The 27,139-nt window shown below is 39.3% G+C and overlaps 2 protein-coding genes across 3 annotated transcripts in view; one reads left to right on the top strand and one right to left on the bottom strand.

The window, feature by feature from the left end:
* Window positions 1-2,287, bottom strand: part of kdm5a (lysine demethylase 5A) — a 19,127-nt gene extending 16,840 nt beyond the window's left edge. For both annotated transcript variants that reach the window (XM_073949040.1, XM_073949039.1), the window contains exon 1: window positions 1,815-2,287. In XM_073949040.1, coding sequence (XP_073805141.1) covers window positions 1,815-1,961 — 147 coding nt within the window. In that variant the 5' untranslated portion in view covers window positions 1,962-2,287. The remainder of the gene's footprint in view (window positions 1-1,814) is intronic.
* Window positions 2,288-4,981: 2,694 nt separating this feature from the next.
* The window catches only part of hspa12a.2 (heat shock protein family A (Hsp70) member 12A.2), a 40,536-nt gene continuing 18,378 nt past the window's right edge, over window positions 4,982-27,139 (top strand). The window contains exon 1 of the mRNA XM_003198556.7: window positions 4,982-5,074. The gene's annotated coding sequence lies outside the window, so the exon portion shown is untranslated. The remainder of the gene's footprint in view (window positions 5,075-27,139) is intronic.

Consider the following 27,139-nt stretch of genomic DNA (forward strand, 5'->3'; position numbering starts at 1 on the left):
GTCTGATCTTGTGTTATGATCTATATTGTGTGTGTTATTGTTACCTGTGTCGGTCTGATCTTGTGTTATGATCTATATTGTGTGTGGTATTGTTACCTGTGTCGGTCTGATCTTATGTTATGATCTATATTGTGTGTGTTATTGTTACCTGTGTCGGTCTGATCTTGTGTTATAATCTATATTGTGTGTGTCATTGTTACCTGTGTCGGTCTGATCTTATGTTATGATCTATATTGTGTGTGTTATTGTTACCTGTGTCGGTCTGATCTTGTGTTTTGATCTATATTGTGTGTGGTATTGTTACCTGTGTCGGTCTGATCTTGTGTTATGATCTATATTGTGTATGGTATTGTTACCTGTGTCGGTCTGATCTTGTGTTATGATCTATATTGTGTGTGTTATTGTTACCTGTGTCGGTCTGATCTTGTGTTATGATCTATATTGTGTGTGTTATTGTTACCTGTGGCGGTCTGATCTTGTGTTATGATCTATATTGTGTATGTTATTGTTACCTGTGGCGGTCTGATCTTGTGTTATGATCTATATTGTGTATGGTATTGTTACCTGTGTCGGTCTGATCTTATGTTATGATCTATATTGTGTGTGTTATTGTTACCTGTGTCGGTCTGATCTTATGTTTTGATCTATATTGTGTGTGGTATTGTTACCTGTGTCGGTCTGATCTTATGTTATGATCTATATTGTGTATGGTATTGTTACCTGTGGCGGTCTGATCTTATGTTATGATCTATATTGTGTGTGTTATTGTTACCTGTGTCGGTCTGATCTTGTGTTATGATCTATATTGTGTGTGTTATTGTTACCTGTGGCGGTCTGATCTTGTGTTATGATCTATATTGTGTGTGTTATTGTTACCTGTGGCGGTCTGATCTTGTGTTATGATCTATATTGTGTGTGTTATTGTTACCTGTGTCGGTCTGATCTTGTGTTATGATCTATATTGTGTGTGTTATTGTTACCTGTGGCGGTCTGATCTTGTGTTATGATCTATATTGTGTGTGTTATTGTTACCTGTGTCGGTCTGATCTTGTGTTATGATCTATATTGTGTGTGTTATTGTTACCTGTGGCGGTCTGATCTTGTGTTATGATCTATATTGTGTGTGTTATTGTTACCTGTGGCGGTCTGATCTTGTGTTATGATCTATATTGTGTGTGTTATTGTTACCTGTGTCGGTCTGATCTTGTGTTATGATCTATATTGTGTGTGTTATAGTTGTACCTGTGTCGGTCTGATCTTGTGTTATGATCTATATTGTGTGTGTTATTGTTACCTGTGGTGGTCTGATCTTGTGTTATGATCTATATTGTGTGTGTTATTGTTACCTGTGGCGGTCTGATCTTGTGTTATGATCTATATTGTGTGTGTTATTGTTACCTGTGGCGGTCTGATCTTGTGTTATGATCTATATTGTGTGTGTTATTGTTACCTGTGTCGGTCTGATCTTGTGTTATGATCTATATTGTGTGTGGTATTGTTACCTGTGTCGGTCTGATCTTATGTTATGATCTATATTGTGTGTGTTATTGTTACCTGTGTCGGTCTGATCTTGTGTTATAATCTATATTGTGTGTGTCATTGTTACCTGTGTCGGTCTGATCTTATGTTATGATCTATATTGTGTGTGTTATTGTTACCTGTGTCGGTCTGATCTTGTGTTTTGATCTATATTGTGTGTGGTATTGTTACCTGTGTCGGTCTGATCTTATGTTATGATCTATATTGTGTATGGTATTGTTACCTGTGTCGGTCTGATCTTGTGTTATAATCTATATTGTGTGTGTCATTGTTACCTGTGGCGGTCTGATCTTGCAGATGCCGGTGTTCTCGGCGATCTCCTGGATCTTGTGGATGAAGCTGAACGGGTCGCTGAAGTCCTGCCAGCTGGGCTCGAACACCGGGCACTCGGGCGGCGGCACGAACTCGCTGAACACCGACATGGTAGAGGGGTTTACCGGTACCAGAGACGCTTCAGTTTGCGGTCACCGTCAGCTCTTCATCATATAACGTTAGTGAAGACCACACAGCGGCTTCAGCTCAGCCTGTGTTCAGTGCTGTCGGGGTTGTGTCAGTGCTGTCTCTTTGTTTATAATGAGAGACCGCGAGCGAGCGAACACACACACCCCGCCGACGGTAACTGTAGCTCCTCGGTGTTTCAAGCCTTCGTTTCTTCACTCCTCCGTCAGTTTAATCCGGTAATAATCCGACTGATGCTCATAAAAAACAATGCTAGCATCTCTGGCTAGCCTAGAGAAAAATGTTTCCGGAAGTGTTACCTATTCCTCTTCCTCTGCTCAACTTCCGCCGGAACTGAGCCACCAAAAACATCGGTGTGAATTATTTTTAAACATTAATAGACCCTAAAGCTTGTCATGAGTACTAATAATGCGAGACTTGAACACAGATGAGTGCGTGTTCACTGTACAGTTACAATAATGTATAAGTTTTGAAAGATTTAATAACCCGATCATATCTGTTGATTACAGAAGACTCAGAGTAAAGGTTATTGTTTTTTAAAATGAATCTGAAATAAAACACATTTCCCTGTGCTCTTCAACAGAAATATATCTTTTATTCCACAGCACAGTCTGATTATCATATATGATAGATGTGTGAGCATCAGTGTGATCATGATCAGCTTCACAACAATGACAGAAATGCGACAAAACCACGAGCTCGACACCAGTCTGATATTTGACCCAAATGCATGACAGAAACCAACAACACAGCGTATATACACAGTCACAATTATTCATGTTTCTTTAATGCCAAACATCTATCAATATTAAAACCCTCTTCATGAAGGTGTTTAGAGATTTTCCCCCTGTAAACACATCGAAAAAACGCATTTAAAAGTCCAATTAAAGGCTTTTTTATTATTTAATATCATCAACATGTATTATTTAGAAGATAAATATCAGCCTATTTACAAGTATGAATTAAAAAAAAAACATGATCATGAACAACATGAGTTTTTACAAGAACTTCCTGTAGTGAAGAATTCCAAACAACATAAATCCTACAGAAACCCCTGCTGAAAAATCCAGCTTAAACCAGCCTAGGCTGGTTGGCTGGTTTTAGCTGGTCGACCAGGCTGGTTTTAGAGGGGTTTTGGCCTCTTTCAGGCTGGTTTCCAGCCATTTCCAGCCTGGTTTTAGCTGGTCAGGCTGGAAAATGACCAGCTAAATCCAACTAAAACCAGCTTGACCAGCCTAGCCAGGCTGGGAGCCCAGCCAAAACCAGCTATGTCCAGCTTAAACCAGGCTGGTCAAGCTGGTTTTAGCTGGATTTAGCTGGTCATTTTCCAGCCTGACCAGCTAAAACCAGGCTGGAAATGGCTGGAAACCAGCCTGGAAGTGGCCAAAACCCCTCTTAAACCAGCCTGGTCAACCAGCTAAAACCAGCCAACCAGCCTAGGCTGGTTTAAGCTGGATTTTTTAGCAGGGACCTCCCATCTCAGAATGCAAACTGTCTGAAGAGCCATCATGATACATGAAGAGTTCAGATGCAGAGACCGCTGAGTGCCGTCTGAAATGTCCACTGAAAATGAGCACTGTTCTCAGTCTGCTTTGTTTGTGTTGACTTATTTCACTTTGAAGACATGAAAAGAACTTATTCTTCACCTTAAAAGTGAAATTACTGATCATACACACAAGAGCCTGGAAAAAACGCTCATCTCAGACGACATTTAAAGGTTTTTGCATCTAAACTCTTCATGTATGCACATATAATGTGTTACTTTATTTAAAGAACATGCATCTTTTTCACTATAGTTTCCTACTTTTTTATCAATATTAAAAGTTTTTAAAGGAATATTATTTCCTGAGTTTATGCATGTAGTCAGAGTTACAGAATAATAATGTAACGCAACAAATACGGAGAATATGAAAATTGAAATATCTGAAAAGCATTAATACATGAGTAGTTAATAATTTAATCCTTTTAAATCCTAACTTTTGATTCAGCAGGATTCAATAGATGTTATATAATTATCTGTAAATTATTACAAATCTAAGCACATGTTTATTAATGTGATGGAGGAAAAACTACAGCAGGGGTCACCAATCTCGGGTGTCCCTGCAGGGTTTATCTCCAACTTGCCTCCACACACCTGCCTGGATGATTCAGGTATACCTAGTAAGAGCTTGATTAGCTTGTTCAGGTGTGTTTGATTAGGGTTGGAGCTAACATCTGCAGGACACCGGCCCTCCAGGAACAAGTTTGGTGACCCCTGAACTACAGCAATGAATCTCCAGTGACGAACACAATACACTTCAGTGTTGTTAATCATTAGTAGGCCCACACGGAATCAGCATGCAGAATTCAGCAGATGTTCAGCCCATCATTGATTCTGTTCATTTACTGGAGTAAATGTGTGTACATGGATATTTATTCAGTTATTAAATTAATTACAGTAATGTTATTGACTGATATGAAAGTGTTCAGCTGGTTTATGTGCAATGCAGTGTGTACAGTCACATGTTCTGTCTTTTGGTATTATATGAGAGACTTGCTTTGTTTATCAAATAAAGTGAATCTAATAGGATTTGCATTTTAAACATTAAATACAAGTTAAAAAGGTGTCATTTTTTACACTGTCAACCTAAGATGTTTTTGTCAGGTGCAGTATTACTGTTGTACACTGTTGTGTATTTGGGTATATTTGCTAGTGATGAGGGAAACGACTACTGAATGCTCAGAAACATGCTGTATAAATATAACACATTATTATTACTATTATTATTATCCACTCACTGTTTCTCTTTCCAAGCGTTCATAACAACCTTGTTTTCCAGTGGTTGCAGAACAGGATTGATATATTTGTTGATATTCTCTTATGTGCTTAAACTCAGTTCCTGTAAACCTGTTAGTCATGCGTGAGCTTCAGACAGTTTGGAGACGGAGTGTTGACTGAGCAGAGCACTGCTGCAGAACCGCTGTGCAGAAACCATGCCAGGATAAATACAGACTAACATAATGTCAACTGAAAATGTGCAGGACCTGCCTCCACACTGTAAAAAACAACCTATAGAATTTACTCAATAAAACTGAGGTAAGAATTTGCACTTACTTTGTTTGGGTAGATTATAAACTATATATTTATATAAAGAATACCTCAATTTAACAGCTCTGACAAACTGCAAAAAATTAGGTACGGTCTACCTAATATTTTACATTAGATTACATAAATTATTACTTATAATAATTGAGTAACATGAACTCTATGTTAGTAAGCAACAGTCCATCTACTAATTTACTATTATTAATTATTACCCAATAAGAATAATCAAAAATAATTTTTTCATTAAAGGTTGAATTTACTTAAAAATTGTCAGAAGCAGGAGATTGCATCAATTGCTTTTTTTATTGACAAAACATTTTTAAAAAACATTTTAAAAATGTAATAAAAAAATGAAAGTACAAAAAAAATGCAAGTACAAAAAAGGTACGTTTTTACCAAAAAGTACGTACAAAACACCTTAGCATGAATTTCAAAAGAAATACATTACATAAAGCATTAAACATTCCATATTATGTTTTCCACCCATCTGAACACATTCCAAAATTAAAACTTCAGTGTTTAGATACGTGTGCAACACTTGCAACACAAATAAAAGGAGTCACTGAAATGAGAATAAAAAAAAATACAAAAAAAAAAACTAAATGAAAAAAATCTCCTTTACCTCAACAGAATGCCATGCCAACATTTCACCAATTTTTATTTTAAACCAAAACAAAAAAATGCTCTTAGATTCAATTTTTAGGAAAATACAACTTCATATAACTTGCATTGCATGCAACTTCTTAAACATTTTGAAAAACATTTGAAAAAACACTAATTAGGTACAAGTGCATTAAATTTCCCCCAACACAACGTCATAAAACATTTAAAAAAATTGTAATTGGAACACAATACTATTTACATATAGAACAGTGTCTTTACTGGATGAAGCCAGCTCATTCCAGTAGCTTACACCTGAGGCTTTGGATCTTTTTTAGCAGCTTCATTCCATCAAGTTCCAAAAACAGTTTCTGGAACACTTCAAAAGTGTACTTGAGGTTTTTGGCATATTGAAGGTTGAGTGCATAGATAAGTCCCATCAGTAATGTGCATGCTGTGGTTATGTTCCCACAACCGTTCAGCACTCTGCTGCCCTCTATGACGACACACACATCCACTGGGTCCACCTCAGCTGTGGGGTTTTTAATCACTACCAATTTCATTATGTGATTTGTGTGGCCTTCAAGTTCATTCTCCTGTTAAAAAGAAAAAAAAAAAACATTTTTCAGCACTGAACTGAACTAAATCATCGAGAGCATGTTTTAAACGAAGCAAAAGGCCGTCGCTTGGAGCATTTGCTGTTAAATCATTGGCAATGATTGTATTATCCACAGTACTACAGCCGTAAAAATAGTGATCACGTTTAACTAATCTTGCGTTGAGAGAGGTTAGGACCGCCTACCTCATTAACATATGGACACAGAAATAAATAAATGTAGAAATGCAGAAATAAATGTAAAAATAAATAAATATAGAAATACAAATAAATGTAGAAATAAACGTAGCATAACACAAATGGTACCAAAATAGCTAAATTAAAAATGACACTTTAACACAAAATTATTAATTTATGTGTTTCTACATTTATTTATTTCATCATTGAATTAATTTATTTATATATACATTTATCTATTTATACATTTATTTATTTATGTATTTCTACATGCATTTATTTATTAATTTATGTATTTTTACATTTATTTATACTTAGGTAATTTCTGGTCCTCCATATCCGTCCGCATGAACCTTTGTGAAATGTAACCCATACATTAGAGCACTTTCTGTTAGCCATTGCCTTAGCACAGATGTGTTCGCAGATTCCCACATTACATGGGAGTGAGTAAATTATCGTGACCTTTTTATGAATGTGGAGTAATTCTTTAAGCACAATGTTCAATAAGGAAAATTAAACTATGTGTAATCATTTGAATACCTTGAAACTAGGGCTACACGATTTTGAGAAAAAAAACCTAATTGAGGTTTTTCTGATAAATATTGTGATTGCAATGCAATTTTCGATTTTGAAGATGCTGGTATAGATTGGTAGTGTTTCCTCTGGATCTGGCCACGGGATGTCGATTTTACATTTAGTACACTTTTGCTTCACGTCGTTCTTCGCGAATCCAAAATAAGTTCAAACTGCTGAAGCATTCACACAAGTGAAGCGTATATCATTTTGTTCTCGAGTGCCATTAAAGATTCATTCAACATGAATGAATCATTTGAGAACGACCATTACCTCAAGTTCAAACACTGGAGTGGAGTAGCTTCGCTGTTTATAAATTTCAGACATTGACAATGATGAAAACTACTATAATTAAGTGATATAGATGTTTATTCACATTAGCAGGTGCGAGTACTGGGCAATTAAAATTTAAATGCTAATTTGACTGACCACAAATTCTAAAATGTGAATCTGTCTCTGTGGTGTCGACAACAAAGAGAAGCGCGCAAATTATAATCTTCTGGTTGATTTTAACGTTGCACAACTTAACATTTGCATTCAATATATCAACAAGTCAAATAAAACTTACCTGTAATTCAATTGCCGTCCCACCACGTTGGCAATGACATGGAAAATGGCGACCCCACGATTCCCTCCTGGATGTTGACGCATGCTCAATTAACCAAAGCAAATATTTAAGAGTATACTTTACTCATTTTTTAAGTGTTGCATTTTTTTACTGTTAAAAAATAGATAGTGTAGGTAAAATGTACCCATTATGTTGCATTTTAGATGCTAACTCATAAACTTAATTAAACTTTACCTGATTTTCTTGGGTGGTATTTAACACCCCCTTGAGTAATTTTTTACAGTGCAGTTCTTAGCACTAAATTCACCAGTGGGCATGGTGTGTGACTGATGCTGATTCTGACACATCTTCCAGATTTGAGTGATCAGTGCTCACTTGCTGAATTCCCCCACTGATCAACAGTGTATTTCTGCCTCTGACAGATCCTCTGTTGACAAGCACATCTCTGTCAAACGTGTCCTGCTGCTTCTCCTCCAGCATGCTGCAATCATCCAGAGTCGTCTGTTGATTTTGGAGGATTTATTTACTTATTTAAAGAAAATTAAGCCATCAACATCATGCAGTGAACTGATTCTGGAGATTAAAAAATCTGACTAGAAATTGAGTAATGCCTTCAATCTAAATGCTGGATTAATTAAACCTGTAGTGGGTAAACTATGGACTAACCCAGACATTGGGTTAAATTTGGTTCTATTAATTTAAAATAATTAACCCAGAAGGTGATTTAGTGTGTATTACACCCAGATATGCCACATTGTTTAGTGCATGTCCACATATATTAGAAATACCATTAGAAATATCAGATTCAGCTCGCCAGATGTAAAAGCAGTAAATCTTATGAACACTTATTAATAGTCAAGAAAAAACAAACAAGCCATGCAGAATCAGGAGGATAAAGAGCAGTTTATTGAATAATCCTGTGCATATATTTCTGTAATGTCAGACAACGTTAAGCTTCATCAGCTCAGACCAGAACAATATCAGCAAAAGCGTTAATATACTAGAGAACAATGACTGATTCACAACATCATGCGACATTTAAAACTTATACACGGAGACATCCGCTTATTTCTAATACATGTAAAGACAAAGATCTCTTCAAACCACCATGAGGTTAAACAGCAGGGCAAGCAAATGAGTAAAATAAGTCAAATAACATATAAAACCTCAAAATTAACAACAGTAATGAATCATTAAATCACCAGATGTAAATGAATAACAGGAGTAAATCACGTCATTACACACCCTCCACAGACACAATACGACCGCATGCTTTAATGTCGAATCAACTCTTGGTTTGTCAGCTTATGACCTCTTTAAATGATATTGTTTGGTCTATATTTTCCTGAACGGAGCATATATTGATTGACTGATTTCAGACACATTATAGGCAGATTAGATTCAGAACATTTCACTATAAATCCCTAAATCCTGCATTGCTGTATATACTTGTGTGTAATCGTTTACTGATATATTTGACCAACACAAATGTTCAGCAGCTGATGAAAGATGTTTGGGTTGTTCTCCTCTGGTTTCCTGTAGGTCTGCTGGACTATCAGTGGCACTTTCTGATTGCTTGATTTGTTGTAGTTTCTGTAGTTTGCTGTGTTTTATTGTTAGCTGGTTCAGGGGTTGTAGTTTGTGTAAATGCTCATAACTTTATTAATTAACAAATAATGAATGTTCAGCAAAACTCAAACTATTCCTCTAATTTGCTTTATGTACTAAATAAATTTCCTAATTAAACTAAAGTAATGCATTAATGTAATCATTCGATTAGTTGATGAGACACTACTGGTCAGCTAAGATCATCTCTAGGCTGGATCTGCCTATAGCATTCAATAACAGAGAGATGCGTTCTTCATCATTTCAGCCAGTTCCTCATTCTCCTCAGTTGCTCTCTTTTTAAGATCCTCGAGTTTCTGAACTCTTTCTTGATTTCCAGTTTCCTTCATCTTCTCAATCATGAAGTCTAGATGGATGAAGGAGGAGATGGATGTGGATTTTAATGCCGTCTCCATTAGTTTCTCCAAACACTGATAGCACTCTTCCACAAGCCTGATCTTCTCCACCTCTGTCTGCTGGATGTCTTCCTCCAGTCTGCTCATCAAGCTTTTCTTCTCTCCATACTCATCGTATTTCTTCTTCAGATCTTCATTTGTTTTGGTGACCCTTCTTGTTTCATTCACATATTTCTTGTCATCTTTCACATGTTTCTTGACTTCACACTTTTCTGTGCAGACTGTACACTTTTTACTCTTTTTATCTATCACACTACACTTTGAGACCTCTGAGACCCACCAGCATCCGGGATAGTGGCAGTTCTCCTGACAGTGTTCGCATCGGGTCGCCTGTTTGCTCAAGTGCCACCAGGATGGATCCACTGGGACCAGCTCTTTGTAAGGTTTATCAACTTCATACTGAAAGTTCTTCTGCACTTCTCCAAGTTTATCCAGAGCTTTTTTGGTTTGTTCCAGTTCTCGTTTTTTCAGATCTGCCAGTTCGATTCTGCTCTGTAAATTGCTGACACAGGCATCCAGCTGTTTCCTGGCTCTGAGCACACCTTCAGTCATGTGTAAGCTTATTGGGGGAATCTTGCTCATATAGTCAAAGAACTGCCTGAAGTTTTCAATGCCATTATCCCAAGAGGCTTTATAACTCTCTCTGTCATTCACATGACAGTATTCACTCTGACAGTTGTCAAACTTAAAACAAGTGTGTGCATTGTTTACATATTTATCAAATGATTCCATGAAAAAATTACCAATTCTTTTGGGAAGCGTTTGCTTTTCTTGGTGTGTGAGCAGGAGTAAGATGTGTTTGTTGATATCTTTGCCAAATAAAGACAGAATTTCATCTAATATATTGCGCTTTCTCTTGTGGAGTCGCACATCTGCCGCATTCAGCACGATGCACACGGCATGAATTTCACGAATGCCATCCTCAGGCCTGAACAACTGCTGTAGAGCTTCAGCGATGCGTCTGTCTTTATCAGAGCCCTCTGTGTCACCAAACCCAGGAGTGTCGATAACAGTGAGATGGAATGGACTGCTCTGTGCAGAAACCTCATAGACAGTCACTGCTCTCGTCTGAGACTGTGTTTGGTCTTCAGATATCTCAATGACTTCCAGCCACTTCTTGTGTTCCCATCTGATGCCCATGATGTAATTGATCATTGCGTTGACGAGGGAAGATTTCCCTGTTCCTGTTTCTCCAACCAGTAGTATGACCTTATTAGGTTTGCCTTCATTCTGTGGTCCAATTCTCTCCTTCCTCAGCAGTTCTCCATCAGTTAAAACGGTTGGGGTCAGAATATATTTTGTGGTGGGTCCACTTATTGACCTGCTATTTTTAAGAATTTCGTTCAGTTCACTTGACAATGGGGTATCCATCTTTACAGGCCTGCAAAAAATAAAAAGACATGTTATTCAGAATTGTTCCTGCAAAAAATATATATAAATGAAATTCTGACACAGGGTGTTATGGTGGCGCAGTGGTGAAGGTAACTGGTTTGAGTCTCGGCTGGGTCAGTTGGTGTTTCTGTGTGGAGTTTGCATGTGCTCCCCGTGTTGGCATGGGTTTCCTCTGGGTGCTCCGGTTTCCCCCACAGTCCAAACACATGCGCTATAGGGGAACTGATCAACTACACTGCCGTAGTGTGTCAGGCTCGGGGATCGAACCCGGGTCCCTGGCGTGTGAGTGTGGACTGCTTACCACTGAGCCACTGGTAGTTGAAGAACCCAGCAATGAGACACTTTCAGATTCCTTGAGGACTTTTATTAGCAACAAAAAACAATCTTCAATGGAAGATGAAAAAACAGTTAACAAAAACAGGAAACTTCACGTTTCAAAAGGTACATCAACTCAGACAGGCAAAAACTTCTGAACAGAAAAAAATCCAAAAAACTCCAAGAAATATTAGATACAAGAGAACTAGCTTAAATAACAAGAAGGAATAACTCACTGTAGGTGACAGGCATGGGTCAACAATAACCGAGCAAAGAACAGATGAAAAAAGGGTTACTTTTATACAAACAACTAAATAAGGCACATGTGAAACTGAAACTGGTGAATAAAAAACATTACATGAAAAATTAACCAAAAACCCTGACAGCCCCCCCCCCTCTAGGAACGGCTCCTGACGTTCTTGCCGAGTGATTTCATCTTAAGAGCGTGAAAGTCTCGAATGAGTCTCGGATCTAACGGATGTCCTTGGCAAGGACCCAGGAACGCTCCTCAGGGCCATAGCCTTCCCAGTCCATGAGATACTGTCGGGTTTTGCGTACTTTACGGACGTCCAGTATCCGGCGGACTGTATAGACTGCTTGCCCTCCAACAAAACGAGGAGGGGGAGGTTTACCTGCTACAAAGAAAGGAGAAGACAAAACTGGTTTAAGTAAAGACACATGGAAGGTAGGGTTTATCTTTAAAGATTTTGGCAAGTATAATTTGTAGGTGACTAGGTTTACTTTCCTGGCGATCTTGAATGGTTCAATGAACTACTGGGATAGTTTCATGGAGTCAACCCGTAGGAGAATGCTCCTGGTGGAATGCCAGACTCTTTGGCCCGGACGCAGATTGGGAGCCGGGTCTGCGCCTGCGGTTAGCCTGGTGTTGGTATTGTTGGGATACTTTGAGAAGTTTGAGACATGCCTTCTTCCAAGTCCAGCGACAGCGTCTAACAAACTGGAGGGCCGAAGGGACTGCTACTTCCACCTTCTGTTCAGGAAATAGTTGGGGGGAATAGCCAAACTGGCACTCAAAAGGGGACATGCCCATAGCTGATGAACACAGGGAGTTATGCGCATATTCAGCCCACATAATGAACTGAGACCAAGTGGTGGGATTGTTTGCTGTCATGCATCTAAGGGTGGTTTCGAGGTCTTGGTTGAGTCTTTCTGTTTGTCCATTTGATTCTGGGTGGAAACCGGAGGATAAGCTTGTAGTGGTCCCTAGGGATTGACAGAACGCTTACCAGAATCGGGAGGAAAACTGAGGTCCCCGATCTGAGACGATGTCCTGGGGAATTCCAAAGACTCCGAACACATGGTTCATGATTAGTTCAGCTGTCTCTTTGGCCGTGGGAAGTTTAGACAGGGGAATGAAGCGGGCGGCCTTTGAGAATCGGTCTACTATGACTAAAATAGTGGTGTTTCCTTGGGATGGGGGAGTCCAGTGATAAAATCCATAGATATATGAGACCATGGTCTGTGAGGTATGGTGAGTGGGTGGAGAAATCCCTAAGGTGGCTCATGGGAACTTTTGTTTTTGTTGCAAGTGGGGCAGGCCTTAACAAATGCCATCACATCTTCCTTGATGGTTGGCCACCAAAATCGTCTTTGCAAGAATTCAAGGGTGCGGGCAGAGCCCGGATGGCAAGTAAGCTGTGACAAGTGTCCCCACATGAGGACTTTTGATCGAACAACTCTAGGGACATACAAACAGTTGGGAGGACCACCGCCTGGCTCTGGGTCCTTAGTTTGGGCCTTCCTTATCAGACCCTCCAGCTCCCACCTGATAGGGGCTAATATCTTAGAGCTGGGGACAATCGGTCTGATACAGTCCTCTTGCGGGGACTTCACATAAACTCGGGACAGTGCATCAGGTTTCAGATTCTTAGATCCTGGACGATAGGTGAGTGTGAAGTGGAATCAGTTAAAGAATAGAGACCAATGTGCTTGGTGGGGATTAAGTCGTTTGGCCTGTTGGATATATTTAAAATTCTTGTGGTCAGTTAGAACTTGGAATGGATGTTTCGCCCCCTCGAGCCAGTGTCTCCTGTGCTGATTTCCCTTTATTTAATCACCCTAATTAAACAAAGTTAAGATCAGGATCCTCCCTTAGCTATATTTCTTAGCCAGAGTTTAGTTTAAGGATCGTCTTTAAAGAACGTATTTTGCAAAAGAATAAATTAGAGCATACTTTACCACACAGGGTAACTTAGATGGGTTCTGGAAAATGAAGTCAATGTCCACTCCAGTGAAGAAAATTAATAAAATACACTTTTATTAATAAAATTAAATCCAGTGAAAAAGTAGAACAAACAAAAGACAAACAGAAAACAAGAAATCCTTACTTTGCCTCTCGTTAGAGACAAAGGGCAACCAACCTCAATGAACAGAAGTCAGGAAGCGCAAAGCTGGTCAGAAAATGCTCAGCTTTTATACTCACAAAACCAGGTCAGGCACATACCTTCACCTCATATATCAGTGAGGACTTGACACATACAACACAAGTATCCGCACACCAAGGTGCATTCTACCTAATACATCAAATTACTAGCTATAAATTTCTAAGGACCAACTGTATACTGTGGTCTAACCATTCAGTTAAGAATTTCAGGGATTAACAAAATTTATAGGGCATGTCATATGAGAACAAAGGTATAGCTGTTCCATATGCACATATTAGTACATTAATCAACACACACAAACATCTGAATGCATACAGTTGACAGGTTAAAAGCATTCTTCAACATTCCATGTAGCATTATCAGATGCAAATCCTGATACACATTCTTAGTGGGTTTCCCCGTGTGCACTTGTAATGTCGCTTTCCAAAGTTAGCTGCAGCTGCGAGAGGCGAGAGCATTCAGAGGGTAAGGGGTCAGAAGCAGTGTGCCTTGAGCTGCAGAGAGGAGCGGTCCCCCTCCCTTTCCATTCACTTGTCTTCCGAGCCTTCTTCTGGTCACGCCGTGCTTTACGCTTACACTTAGCTGCATCAGATACTGTTGAACTCTGGAGTATGGGGATTTCAGAATATAGGAAAGGTTTACGCTTATATTTTTGTGGTCTCACGTTAATCATGGCACTAGTCGTTTCATTAGAACCAGCCATTACATCCCCTCTTGCCATGTGTAGTTGAGACACAAAATAATCATTATCCAATTCATCTAACACACTCGATTTATATATACACTGTTGGAGTTGAACGGCCCATCCATCCGTGCCAATTAACCAAAGATTGAATAACTTTTCTCTCTTACGGTAAAATAACTGCACGGTTAGCAAGTTACTTCGCCCCATTGCGGCCAAGAGACGCCGGCCAATTCTTTTCGTCTGCGAGAAAGGCCGCGAGGTCTCTGGTAAACTCCAGATCTGGGCGTTCGTTAGTCGAAGTATCACCCCGTTGCGCCATAGGATTTCCTCCGTCTTGGTACTCTCCCACCGGCCATCCATCCACACCAGAACTTGTTCCTGTGGGTTGGATATGTATGGTGCCATTACTAACTACTAAGCCCATCTGGATTTCTCCATTTACCCAATAAGGCCGAACAAAGAACTTGCTACGCCGATTCATTCTATGTGTAACCACGGGAGCCCATGGTAAAATTAATTGCCCTCTGGCAGTTATTAATTTTGATAACAACGGCTGTAATTGGCCTTCATTCCAACAGAGAATATAATGAATCGTGTTAAAGTTTTTATCAGTGGTCACAAAACAGTTCATACAACACTGAAATTCTCTTCCATTGTTGTGGTAATAAATTTTGCACATTCTTGTACTATGGGTACAGGCCAGGTTGTCGTCACTTGCTCTTCCCCCTCTCGAAATCTAAAAAGATCAATATGTCATAATTACCCAAATGTCATAACTATAACAATTACATCTCTGTTGTTTCATTCTTCACCCACAATTGCTTTAACATTGTTACGCAATTATTATAGATTACACAAATGAAAACAGTTGGTCCTTGGTTTAATATACATTCATTTTGAAAAGTTCAAATAAAATTCAATCCTTTTCAAAAATCATAAAAAACCACAAAAACCCAAAAATTACCCTACTGATAACACTGTATCTCGTACCCAGATGTGTCTGACATCTTGTTATGATTGATTAAACAGTGGCAAGACTATTAAAACAATCATAACTGTTATTTCTCTCATTCTATTCCCATATTACTGGGTCATCATAATAAATTATTTCTTCACAATTTAAAATGATTAGAATTTATTTACCTGAGCAAGGTTTGTTCCCGACACAATGTTATCAGCATTCCCGTAATTTCCATTCATAGATGCCATTTTCTTCCAATTTCAGAGGTTTTGGAGATGAGCAATCAAGTCAGTCTCTTCCACTAAATGTTCGTTTAGACTGTTATGACTGCAGCCTTTAAATACAGTCCATGACTTGTTTTTTACTCTACTCTGGGACCCTTGACCTTAGGCGAGCATAACGCCTGACCCCGCAGACACTGCTCAGAACACCACATAGCTGTGCTGTCTTAAGGGATACGCTAATAAGAAGCACAATAACCACAATGCATCCCATAATGATCAAAATTAACTTGATCCACTTCCAGTATCCGATCACGGTTCTTTTAATAATTTCAACTGCTGTTCCAGCACCCAAGCTAATTATCACTCCTGCATTTAACAAGGTCTTTCTAATTTTGACAATTATTGGGACATCATCTATGACAATGTCTAAGGCTGAGATCCAATTGTGCATAAAGTGCCAATTTGGACCCAAGCTCGTCCCCTCTATGTAATCATCAACTAATTCTGTTAATTTTCTTTTAACATGAAAATTTTCAAGCCCTATAATCGCACAGTGTTTTTTAACCTGGTTTTCATATTTTGCAACTATGGGAAGTGCTGACACAAAGATTGCATGCCAAGGAATGGAGCAATTAATTTTGTCACACCTATCCCTAATTTTTTCCGTTATGATGGAATAATTTTCCCAGGAGCAGAAACTATTCTCTCCCTTAAACAATCTTATCTCGTCTCCTTACGAGCATAAGGCGGTATATATTTATAAGTCCAATTATTAAATATATCTGGATCACATTCTTGCAATTCAGCTCCTATGAGGCTTGCACTGTTGTTTAATCCACTGTTTTCATATAAATTGCATTTAAACCCACTAAAACCCATGTTTAAGGTAGCTCCACCTTTCCAGTAATCATGAGTTCTATTTTCATAGGAAACATCAACTAAGTTTCTGGTATAAATGGTTTTCCTAAAATTTGGATGAAAAAACCTCAATTTATTAAATTGATGCCGATAAGCTCCCATGAGTTTATGGCTAAAATCAAATTTAATATAGAACTTATTATGCCATAGGCCGTGCACGCTATCTACCAGTCCCATATGAACCGGGCTTGGTCTAGTTTTATATTCTGCGCGCGTGAGCATATCCCATTTGTATACATACAAAGCTAGGGCCATTCTATATTGTTGATCTGGAATCGATTTAATAAAGTCCGTTAAGCCACTCTTATTAGCCACTGATTCAGGTACACCGTGACTACTATCTAACATTAACGGATGTATTCCTCGATTGTCGATCCAATGACTGTCTATAAAACATTTTATTGTTTCACAGGTTTCATTTAAGACTCTTTCTTCTCGAATGCCCATATATCTGACATAAGCTTTCCACTTGTCAAATATTTCGCTTTCATATTGATCCATTAGATTTTGATCATAAAGTGACTGACCGGTTATATAGCAATACCAGTATTCTGCTTTAGTCAAATCCGTACAATATTTTACCATATTGTGTTGGAAAAGGGATGCCCATGAATCTGGTTTCAATCCACCATATTTCCGGATGAGAAATTTAGCCCCGTTAGAGCTAAAAGGTCTCATACCCAATTTATGAATACATGCCTTCTCGCTATCACAATATTTACCTTGGGTTTGATGTTGTTTACATGTTACCCAATCTATTTCCTCATAAGGAATTACTGGTTTTTCTTTATAAACACCTAATATTAGGTGAGTACTATTCAAACCATCAGGCCAATAAGTCACATGTCCTTTAGCTCCCGCCATTAACCAATTTGTTAATCTGCGATTCCTAGACGTCTCATTGCCTGTTTCCGATAATAACCCAACTTTACTGATTCGGCCGCCATGTAGGCCTCTAAGTATTTTATCATTTCTGGGTGCAGAAATGGAGTCGGTCATTATCCATTGTTTAGCATTTGTCAAATTCTGCCAACAATGTCCTACTGATTTGCTTAATTCAACTCCTAATTCCAAATTCCAGACGCTTAGGCTACTTTCATTAGTCCATACTGTCTGATTTTTATTTAGGATTTCAAGCCCAATCAGTCTTACATGGGATTCATTTATAACTATAAGACTATCCCATTTAAATTTTACTTTATTATTCATTAGACCATTATATTTCGATGGTATAAATAAAGCTATTGGGTTAGAATGATTACATACCCAAAATCTGTCGTCTATATTTCTAATATACGACTTTACCATTGCTTCAAAATCACTACTATTGTAGGTTTTATTTTTCACAGTTATTTCCTGATTTGGACATACCCAATCTTCCGTTATCTCGACATGTTTACAGACATGCCGGGTTTCTTCCATGCTTTGAGTTTTTATCTCTAACCCTGAAAAAATCGTGCCTATTATAATTAGGAGTAAAGAGCTAGTTATCATTAGGCTCATCACGGTCTCCTGGACCCGTGACTCCGTACACTTCCGGCTCTCTCTCACCCCTCTGACAGGCCCGTCTTTCTGCATGCTTTCCTGCAACAGAGAACAGAGACAAACTCGTTTCATCCTATTCTGTCCCTCGACTGAATTTTTTGGAGATCCACCTTTTAAATTGTATTAATTTATTTCCTGTTGCCATATCAGATTTATCTTTTGATCTATTCAGATAAACATTTACTCCCTGAATACATTCTCCAATACCCAGGTAACTTCCTGTTAAATTTAACAGAACAGTTAAATCCAGAATTTCTATCCTAGATTTATCCTCGTCGCTTGGTTCACGAGTCATTAAGTGATATGGTTGTGTGGATCTGATAATTTTGAGTTTTGCTGTCCCTTCTCTAAAGGATTGTGAAGATCCATAGACTGAGATGTTTGATTCAGTGAAATAACTGGGCTCATCTTTTGGTTCGCATACTTTTATGCACTGTTTAAATGTCATGTCTTTTGCTGTAATTATTATAGCGTCAGAAAGTTCACATTTAAACCACTCACTGTCATGCAGAACCCATACACATGCACCAAAGCCACCTCTCTTGTAGCTGACCTGCGTGTGTAACTGCAACTTGACAGCGGTCTCCCATCCACCTAAGTGAGTGAGATATATCAGGCCATTCCGAAAACTCTCGTTTCCATTCAGAGACTCTTGCCCCCCCGGCAGACCTTCCGGACAAAAGGACAGTTCATTCAGTCTCTGGGCCATGAATTTCGATTCTGCATTTGTCATTAAGGACACTGGGTTTATGTCCCACATTGTCATTATTCTATTTTCAACTAAGGCCCCTAGGGCCTTTTTGGATTTACGAGTCATCCATATCTGCTTTTTGCTTATTAGCTTTAAGCACTTGCAACTGAATAGACTCTTACATCTTTCACACGATGTAAATTCTTCCCCATCATACACACATCGGCATTCCCTTCCTAGGGCAATAAACCGTTGCTTACATGACTGACAGTTTCGGCATAAGCATCCATCCTGCTTTATCTCATATTGTTCGATTTCGACCTTCTGGTGTGACTCTCTGCAATCACCACAGATGGTGACATCATGCAAAGCACACGCATCGATATCTCCTAACTCATTCCACCACGGAAAATGAGCTCCTAAACCATGCTGAATTAGCAACTCTGCTTTATTTGGCCTATTGGCGTATAAGCCTTCAGCTAGTTTAAACGCTACATTAGGTTTTCCACATACGGCGCAGTCTTCGATCCTATAACTGATAGCTGGTGTTCCTTGTACACTAACAGATTTTCTTCCCAGTGCTCTATCATATTCTGGTTTAAGCCATTTTTCAATGGTTAAGTGTCCAGAAAAACCTCTAATAACTCTGATGAAGCCTTTTTGCTTATAAAGGCCTTCACAAGCTTTGAGGTCACAGGTCAAGTTTGTGTCTGCCATTATTCCGGCTTTTTTATTATGTCTCTGAGACTCCAAATACCGTTGGCTTCTAATTCTACGGTAGTATTAGATGGTATTGATTTAACTTTATCTTCCGTGCCTAGATTTTCTTTAAATCTATGCCCTCGGACTCTTTTCTGTATGTAGACTATGTCGCCTACCTTTATTTTGGCCCTGTTTCTTGGTGGATTTTCCTCCTTTTCAGGTACAGGGACTCTGTAATTTACAAATTTTAAGCAATCAATAAGCTGTTCGTCCCAAGGTAATTGATTGTTTTTACAAAACCAATTTTTAATTTCTTTTATCCGCCTTTCGGCGATTCCATTACTCGAGGGTTGATATTTCACGGATTTAATTAATTTTGCCCCTGAATCTTTTATAAACTGTTCTACCTTTCGACCTGAAAGGTTAAAAGCTCCGTCGGCTCTGACTCGATTAGGTATTCCCCTAAATTTGAACCATTGTTGTAAACTTTCAATTACTACTTCTTCTGTAGCTTGTTTACAAGGAAAGATCTGCGTATATTCACTCGCATTGTCCGTGATTAAAAGAAAATAACAATTTTTCTTTTTCGTTTGCGGTCTAATAGGTCCAGCAAAATCCATGCTAATTTCATCGTTCTCATGATCTGTTTTTATAGATCCATAATCATTAAAACGTGAATCAATTGCTTTTCTGCAGTTTGGACAGTTCACTTTTATCTTATAGTACTCAGACTTTAAGTTTTGTATATTTAGGCCTAAAGCATGACAATATAGCGCTAAATATTTTGTGGTAGGGTGCTTTAATTCTATATGTAATTTTTCAAGTAAGTCTTTTTGACTTTCCTTGGTAACAGCCCGTACTCTACGTACATAACTGTCTACTTCCTTATTCCCTATAGCAGCCATTGTATTCTGTGACGTATGACTAGTTTGGTGCAATACTGTTGGTGTAATTTCTGTGATCAGCTCATCTATTACTTTCCAGTCATCAGCTTGTTTTAATGGCTTCCCTTTGGAAGTATTAAAATCATTATTTTTCCAAGTACCTAAATGTTCCTCTACAGCTTGATAGATGTAATCACTATCTGTCACCATAAAACATTTAAAGTCATTTAGTTGTTTGGCTTTCTCTAAAGCTTTCCTAAATGCTTTTACTTCAGCAGCTTGCGCGCTTAATCCTGCTGGTAAACTACCCTTGTCTGACTCGGTGACCTTTCGGCCTTTCTTTCGAATCCATCCCCATCTCGTTATCCCCTGTTCGGTTGTACCGTCAGTATAATAACAAACTTTATCAATGGGAACTTTGGTAGTCTTTTCGGCTTTAGGAATTTTGTCAGATTTAAATTGAAATTGCGTATCATTTAAAATTACGGTCCATTTAGCCCAAGTATGACAATGGACTCTTTTGTTCTCGGTTATAAGATTTTTCGATTCTCTCACTATTTGATTTATGCCTTCACCTTTGGCCTTAACTATGATCGGCTGGTCCAGCGCAAGGCATTTCAGTGTAATCAGAGATTTAGCGAGTGTAGCAAGGATATCGCCTCCAGTCATGTTCTCCAGTTTCCTTTGGTTTGCGGGTTTAGTGGAGGAAATGAAGCATACTGGATGTTTTTCATTTTGTTCATTAAAAATAATTAGTTCTATTTCATCCTCCGTGTTGGCTATTTTTACAACTAACGGAGTGGTTTCATCTCTTCTCACAAGACGACCACTATTTAAAGCTTCATCTATGAGCTTAGCCTTTATTTCGGAAAGTTTCTCATTCCAAGTTAAAACTCCCCCTCTTGTTGCATTATAAAGGGGTTTCGCATGTTTAGCATATCCGGGGATTAAATCTCTTACAAAGTTTAATGTACCCAGCATACTCTGTAATTGTTTTAAACTGGTTATTTCTTTTCCTCTTAATTCCTTTAATTTATTTTCTGTAGTTTGCGACAGAAATCGTTCATTACCAGTTATTTGAAATCCTAAAAATTCAACATCATCTTTAGCAATTTCCATCTTTTTATAGTTTAACCTAAATCCTTCTTTAGTTAGTCGGCTTAAGGTCTCATCTAATATTTTAAGATGTTCTTCTTCATCATTTGTAACGATTAAAATGTCATCTATGTACACTACAACAGGGAGGCCTTTAAGTATTTCCATCATTATTGCTTGAAAAGCATTTGGAGAATTTTTAAATCCCTGTGGTAGAACATTATATACATATTGTTTATTCTCAAACGTAAATGCGGTGCGCGCTCTGCTCTCTGGCTTAAGCGGCACAGACCAAAATCCATTTGCGAGATCTATTTTGGACAACAGTCTCCCCTCTGGGGCTGCGCCCGTAGCATCTCTTGCATTAATCAGATATCTTGTATCGGGTACAGTTTGTTTGTTTAATGCTTTATAATTTGTTACCAACCTCCACCCCCCGTCGGGTTTTGCTACCGCTTGAATAGGGGAGTTTGTTGGCGCATTATCAACTTCTTTAATTATCCCTTTTCGTTTTAATTCTTCAATTGTGATTTTTATTTCAGGCAACGCGTTTCTATTAATCGGATACTGCCTTTGTGGTGGTGGAATACCACCTTTTATTTCGTACTGCCATTTATCAGATAATTTTCCGCAATCATTTTTACTTCTTGCGGCGTGAGTTTGATATTTTCTTAATATCTCTGTGACTTTAGTACGGTCGGCTTTGCTGGTTTCGGCCATTCTTTTTATTTCCTGCTCCAGGTTTATTTGTTTTAACCAGCCTATTTGTTTGCTTTGTAATATTGTACTAGCATCTTTTAGTGTCATTAAATTATTAACACCTTTGATAATTTGCAAGTTTTTCCAATCATAAACTTTATGCGTTTCTACATTACCTCTAAAGTCTTTTACATTAAACGCGGTTTCCGTTTCTTTAGCTTCTTTAGGTAGCTGACTTACTACTGTAACATCTGCTCCTGTATCAAGATCAAATAATATTCCTTCAAAATTTATATTTAAATTCATATCTGCCGTTTCTTTAATTTGTTCGGACATTATGGCCTTTTTTCCTGGAGTCAGGCAACCCTATTCCTCTCGATTTCGGGATTCTTTTCGGTTACTGTTAACAACTCGCTCGTGTCTAACTTCTCTAGTCTTATTTTTTGATTTTGACTGCTTCTTTTTATTTCTTTTATCTAGTAAGTCCTGTCTCTGCTCTGGGGTCATTCTTTCCCAGTTCTCTTTTGAGACATAATCATTTTCTGCAGGTTTCTGCTTAAAATCTGATTTTTGGAATTTATTTCTGCTCTTTGGTTTTTCCTGCATAGACTTCTGATGTCTTTCTGTGACAGGGGCTTCTGCTCTCTGTCTCTGCTGCCTGCTTTTCCGTGCGGGCGGGGCTCTTTGTGCTCTCTGAGCTGCTGCTCTCGGAGGCTGAATTCTCTGCTTCTCTGAGATCAGCTTCCTTTTTCTTTCCCACCTGATTGCGAAATTAGACAATTCTATCCAGGTGGTTTCTGGCCCTAAAAGTTTCGCTTCAGCTAAGCCAGGGACTAAATCTGTCACCTCTTGGAGTTCTCTTATCAGTGCATACACTGATTCGACTTTACCCTGTCTATCAAGACAATACGGGTAAACTCCGATCGCTCTGATCAATTCAGCACGATCATTTCTTTCATCTTCTGGGCTCTTGCCCAGTATTGTGCCTAGCTGCAACCTAACAGTAGCGGGTGCAATTCTTTTGCGCGTGTGATGCACGATCATAGCTTCTATTAGATCGTCATCCGCTTTGTAAAGTTCGCCCATTCTAACAATTTCCTGAGCTTTATCCATAATGGTTGCTTCTGCAGGAAAAGATAGCTGAGATAGCGGATAGAGGGCTCTTTCTTTTAGTTCGCTTACTGCCTGGGAATTTTTAGTCTTTTTATTTTCCTTTCCCGCAAGCATGATGGATTTTCTTACTGAATATTCCTCATCGGAGGAGTCTGTTGCTTCAGAGCTTTCAGTCTCGCTCGAATCACTCGGCAGCGGGGTATCCTGCCTTTTTCTACTTTCAGCGCCTGCCTGCCTGCCTCTGCTTTCTTGTGAGCCGCTTTTAGCAAAGTGCTTTCTCATTTTATGCACAGTTCCGAGTTTAGGATTATATTTGCTCGAAGCGTTTTCATCTTCGGTCAAACCGGACCAAATCATCCCACTTATTAAAGCTTGAAGCGCGTCAGCAAGCTCGCATACCATGTCTAATTTGGCTTTTTGATTTATATCTGTGCGTTCAAGGATCTCATCAGCGGTGCTGGCCGTTGCTAGATAGATCATGTCAGCGTTTTCTTTCTGTTCTGATCGAGTGGCGCCTTCAACTTTTTTCAGCTGTATTTTAAATCCCTCCGGGATTGTTACTCGTCTATTTCCAGCTTTAATGAATCGCGCGTCGACGTGAGCTGACGTTTTTCTGTCTTTTGAGCTCGGCCTGGCATTCTTTTGGCGAATTCTACCTCGAGTCGATAAAATTCTATCCTCTTCTGAGGACGAGTCGCTTGAGCTGTCATGTCTCAGGGGACTCATTTTTTGAAACCTAGTTGTAGCAGCTTTTAATGGATTTAAGGGGCTGTGTTTTGTTTTAGCTTTTGCTTTTCGCATTAGGGTTTCATCATACGGTGTACTAGTAGATGGACCCCACTGAATTTGTCGATCAGTCTCAGGTTCTTTGTCTCTTTGCGAAGGCAAAAAGGTAACTTCCGACCTGTATGGAGCGGCGGCATGAGCCTGCTCGCCCAAAATTGAACCAGCTCTTTCATCCTCTGATTCAGCATAAAATTCAGGGCTCACGGTTGTGCTATTTTTTAGCACTTTTATCCGTCCTCTGAATCGCTCTGGGAATTGTACGGGACCTTTATGGTTATGTAGAATTAATTCTACCTGTTCACCGGTACCCGTAGCTTTATCTATAGCGTCTAACAATTCCAGCCAGTTATTTTCTTGATCGCTTACGCCTATGTAAACACAATTACCTATTGTACACGATTGAGGCGAAACATGTAAAGGATTCTCCTTTTTACGTGTTTTCAACTCCTCATTTGAGATAAGATGGATTTGAATACCCGAAGCGTCAGTCATGTTTTCGTATAGAATATAGATCCTTCTTTAGGTCTATGTGCACTTTATTCTATACTTGCTCGAGAGATTTCTTTTTCGGGCGTCCCCTACTTTCTCTCTTATTCTAATTCTCTTTTCGCAAAAATATTAACGTTCCTCGCTGGGGCCTCCATGTGCTGATTTCCCTTTATTTAATCACCCTAATTAAACAAAGTTAAGATCAGGATCCTCCCTTAGCTATATTTCTTAGCCAGAGTTTAGTTTAAGGATCGTCTTTAAAGAACGTATTTTGCAAAAGAATAAATTAGAGCATACTTTACCACACAGGGTAACTTAGATGGGTTCTGGAAAATGAAGTCAATGTCCACTCCAGTGAAGAAAATTAATAAAATACACTTTTATTAATAAAATTAAATCCAGTGAAAAAGTAGAACAAACAAAAGACAAACAGAAAACAAGAAATCCTTACTTTGCCTCTCGTTAGAGACAAAGGGCAACCAACCTCAATGAACAGAAGTCAGGAAGCGCAAAGCTGGTCAGAAAATGCTCAGCTTTTATACTCACAAAACCAGGTCAGGCACATACCTTCACCTCATATATCAGTGAGGACTTGACACATACAACACAAGTATCCGCACACCAAGGTGCATTCTACCTAATACATCAAATTACTAGCTATAAATTTCTAAGGACCAACTGTATACTGTGGTCTAACCATTCAGTTAAGAATTTCAGGGATTAACAAAATTTATAGGGCATGTCATATGAGAACAAAGGTATAGCTGTTCCATATGCACATATTAGTACATTAATCAACACACACAAACATCTGAATGCATACAGTTGACAGGTTAAAAGCATTCTTCAACATTCCATGTAGCATTATCAGATGCAAATCCTGATACACATTCTTAGTGGGTTTCCCCGTGTGCACTTGTAATGTCGCTTTCCAAAGTTAGCTGCAGCTGCGAGAGGCGAGAGCATTCAGAGGGTAAGGGGTCAGAAGCAGTGTGCCTTGAGCTGCAGAGAGGAGCGGTCCCCCTCCCTTTCCATTCACTTGTCTTCCGAGCCTTCTTCTGGTCACGCCGTGCTTTACGCTTACACTTAGCTGCATCAGATACTGTTGAACTCTGGAGTATGGGGATTTCAGAATATAGGAAAGGTTTACGCTTATATTTTTGTGGTCTCACGTTAATCATGGCACTAGTCGTTTCATTAGAACCAGCCATTACACTCCATTCCTCGAGAGCCAATTTCACGGCTAACAGCTCCCTATCTCCCGCATGGTAATTTCTCTCAGTAGGGGTGAGACGGGGAGAGAGAAAAGCACATGGATAAAGCCTCTTATCTTCACCCCTTTGCGATAGCACTGCTCCAACACCCACCTCAGAGGCGTCAACCTCCACAGTGAAGGGTTCATCAGCATTGGGGATAAGAAGGCCTCTTCAGCTTCAGGTCCCCACCGAAACCCAATCATGTTCCTCTTGGTGAGGGCAAATAAAGGGGCTGCCACAGTGCTGAAGTTCAAAATGAATTTTTGATAAAAATTAACAAACATCAAAAACCGCTGTACCTCCTTGACTGAGGAAGGCGAGGGCCAATCCACCACCGCCTGGATCTTTTGAGGGTCCATCTGGATTTGTCCTGGTTCTATAACAAAACCCAGGAATTTCACCTGGGAGACATGAAACTGACACTTCTCTGGTTTGATGTATAGATGGTTATCTAGCAGATGACGAAGGACCTTGTGTACATGCTGCACATGCTCTTGGAAGGAGTTTGAGAAAATAAGAATGTCATCCAAGTTGACAAACACAAACTTATTTAGCATGTCACGGAGCACATCATTAATCAGGGCTTGAAAAACTGCAGGAGCGTTGATCAGTCCAAAGGGCATAGCCAGGTATTCATAGTGCCCTGTGGGTGTGTTAAAGGAAGTCTTCCATTCATTGCCTTGTTTGATACGCACTAGGTGGTAAGCATTACGTAAATCAAGTTTGGTGAAGATGGTAGCCCCTTGCAGCATTTCAAAAGCTGTGGACATCAATGGTAAAGGGTAACGATTGCGGATCGTGATCTTATTGAGACCTCTGTAATCTATGCAGGGGTGTAACTCACCATCCTTCTTCCCCAAAAGAAAAACCCAGCGCCCGCAGGGGAGGTGGATGGTTGAATGATTCCAGCTGCGAGGGATTCCTCAATGTAGAGATCCATGGCAGTCCGCTCAGGAAGGGACAATGAAAAAATTCCACCTCTAGGGGGACGGGAACCTGGCAGAAGCTCAATGGCACAGTCGTAAGGACGGTGCGGCAGTAGGACAGTAGCTCTCCTCTTACTGAAAACTGCTTTAAGATGGTGGTACCGGGCTGAGACTCGGGACAGATCTAGGGGTTCCTGAAACTCAAAAGAAGGTTTAAGGGATTTTTGACTCAGACAGGTGGTTTGGCATGTGGGACTCCAACCCAAAACTGTGCTAGTGGGCCAATCAATATATGGGTTATGCTGAAGGAGCCAGGGGTGACCAAGGATAACTGGAAGATCTGGTGAATGAATGAGGTGAAAACAGATCCTCTCTTGATGTTGATAGATGGAGAGACAGAGTTGGGACGTAAGGT

The sequence above is a fragment of the Danio rerio genome, chromosome 4 (genome assembly GCF_049306965.1).
Source record: "Danio rerio strain Tuebingen ecotype United States chromosome 4, GRCz12tu, whole genome shotgun sequence".
Taxonomy (NCBI): Eukaryota; Metazoa; Chordata; class Actinopteri; order Cypriniformes; family Danionidae; genus Danio; species Danio rerio.